The sequence below is a fragment of the Primulina huaijiensis genome, unplaced genomic scaffold, assembly GCF_012295235.1.
Source record: "Primulina huaijiensis isolate GDHJ02 unplaced genomic scaffold, ASM1229523v2 scaffold206994, whole genome shotgun sequence".
NCBI classification, from domain to species: Eukaryota; Viridiplantae; Streptophyta; class Magnoliopsida; order Lamiales; family Gesneriaceae; genus Primulina; species Primulina huaijiensis.
This window is the reverse complement of record NW_027354683.1, coordinates 1-2,223: the sequence shown is the minus strand read 5'-3', so window position 1 is coordinate 2,223 and position 2,223 is coordinate 1. Positions and strand designations below refer to the sequence as shown.

Sequence of the window (2,223 nt, the reverse complement as noted above, 5' to 3'; positions counted from 1 at the left end):
TTTTACTTCAAAACATAATGGAAATATCAATTTATCATCATTCCTATTAAGAACCTTGTATTTGCTAATTTTGTTATCTTATGTCTTAGAAGTTAATGCTTTTACTTTAAATTTTAAAAATTTTTTCACACGACAAATAGACTTCGTTTTTCTGCCATTTTACTTTTTCTTTTATTTTCGAAAAACACTCTGAATGTCAAACTCTTATGTCTTGGGTTACATTGCAAGGAAATGCTTTATCAATTATTTCACGTTTTGGTTCTGGGCTATGTTTAACTGGTAGTGAAGTGAATGTAAGTGCAACTGAACTGGTTCCTATTGGTCCACTTTACTACAAATTTCTTAGAATTGTTGTGGATGTAAATGTCTATGAAGGGAAGTGGAATAAAACTGATACTAGTTACAACAAAAAATAGAAAGCTGTTTATGCAATCAAACTATGCTTAGTTTTGATCTAATGTGCAGGATTTGCCACCACATCTGTTACCTTCGGGTGCTGAAGAACTTAAAAGGCAGGTACTGATGGCAGAGGTGACACTTGGACGGAAGGAAAATGAAATCGAGGTTTTGAGAGCGCAAGTACAGCAATTTGAGGCGCGGTGGTCAGAATATGATGGCAAGATGAAATCCATGGAGGAAATGTGGCAAACTCAGATTTCATCTTTACAAGTGAGTTATTCATATTCTTTTGCTATGATTTCCAGTATATGGCAATGAACACTGTTGACAGGAAACATCCAGCTAAAGGATGCCCTCAATTGCTGAAAGTGGGTTGCTTTTGAACTTATGTATTAGCGGTGATCAATAGTTGATTAGGTTTGTTAACAGGAAGTTGATATTCAATTATGTCTAGGATGAAACTGAGCAGACGGGCTGTCTTCTACTCACTCAGAATGATCTATGGCTGAAGTTAGGCTAATGTGAGACAAATTATGATTCCAAAAAACGGAGGACTAAAACATTTGTAATGTTAAATAAAACAGGGAATTAAATATATCAGCTTTTGTGAAGTCTAGCTTTATTGTGACATCGGCTGTAGCGACATATCCAGTTAACCCATGAAAAAAAGAAAGTATTTAAAACTAAATGATTTAATAACTCGGTAGGGCTGCTTGCTCCTTGTTTGTTATTGCAGATGAATTTGGCAGCTGCAAAAAAGAGTCTTAATAGTGACAACACATCGGGTCAACCTATGGGAATCCAGAATCCTGGTGGTAACATCCACATCAAATCCTACAACAATGGTGTGGAGGCCAGGGCATGTCGTGAGATGAATGGTGGGTTAAATGCAATCATTCCTCTTGTGGAGGAGTTTGACCAAAGGAAAATTGTTTTTGAAGATGAAGCCTTGGCGATTGTGGAAGGCAAGTCTGGACAGTCCCATTCTGTAAATCCTGTTGAGGAAGTGCAGAAACTGAAACAGAGGTTCGAGGCCTGGAAAAAAGGCTACAAGGTTCAGTTAAGTGAAGCCAAGACAAAAGCCCACAAGCTCGGGCTGGCAGAAGCGGAGAAAAATCGAAGGAAATGGTGGAGAAGAGCATGTATAATGTTTTAGCTTCCAAGTCTGAGATGCTTCTTTTCAAGACTGTTATTATTCCCCATGTCGTTGATGGGGGACTATGTAAGTTAGACTAGGACAGAGATGAGCTAAATGTATATAGATATCTGTTTTCTATTTTCGGGGGAATTTCAACCATCATGCTCCTGAGTGAATGATTCTGTGTTTAGAACTAGTCTGTATGTTGTAATTAGTTAGACACGGCAGGAAGAGAAACGTCTGTATCATTTGAGTTACTTCTCATGTAAGAACGATATTATGACATTATGGCACAAGTAGAAATTGTGGCAGCTTGTGATTTTTCCTAATTAAGTTTTCTTAAATTACATCTTTGTTCATGAGATTTTAGCTCATGTTTATCTTTAGTATGTTATCTGGCCAGGTCTTTGAGGTTGCTGAAGACAAATTGTCACGTCATTGAATTGAATAAATCTGGCGAGGGTTTTCTCCACTAATATGGAATCTATACATTGTTTATGCGAACACTTGGGACAAAGGTGCACATATCACTGATCCAGGTGTAAACTCGGTGGTATACACCCAAACATTATTAGCTACAGGGTTATCGAGATGATCCAACAGATTCTTCCGGGCAACTTTGCCAGTGACAGTAGCTAGTGCGAAGAATCCAAACATGGAAAACATAGCCAGTCTTCCGTTCTTGA

General features: G+C 37.8%; 1 protein-coding gene across 1 annotated transcript; it reads left to right on the top strand.

The window, feature by feature from the left end:
* Window positions 1-57: 57 nt before the first annotated feature.
* LOC140966530 (myosin-2-like) lies at window positions 58-2,217 on the top strand. The gene is made up of 2 exons (XM_073426789.1): window positions 58-669; window positions 1,136-2,217. The coding sequence occupies exons 1-2, from the start codon at window positions 523-525 to the stop codon at window positions 1,553-1,555; spliced, it is 567 nt and encodes a 188-aa protein (XP_073282890.1). The 5' UTR covers window positions 58-522; the 3' UTR covers window positions 1,556-2,217.
* Window positions 2,218-2,223: the final 6 nt, after the last annotated feature.

What these genes read in the sequence shown, in the direction of transcription:
- LOC140966530 (XM_073426789.1), top strand. Translation starts at nt 523, where the DNA reads ATGGCAGAGGTGACACTTGGACGGAAGGAAAATGAAATCGAGGTTTTG. An exon ending in CTCAGATTTCATCTTTACAA is followed by an intron (nt 670 to 1,135) that starts GTGAGTTATTCA and finishes TTGTTATTGCAG; the next exon opens with ATGAATTTGGCAGCTGCAAA.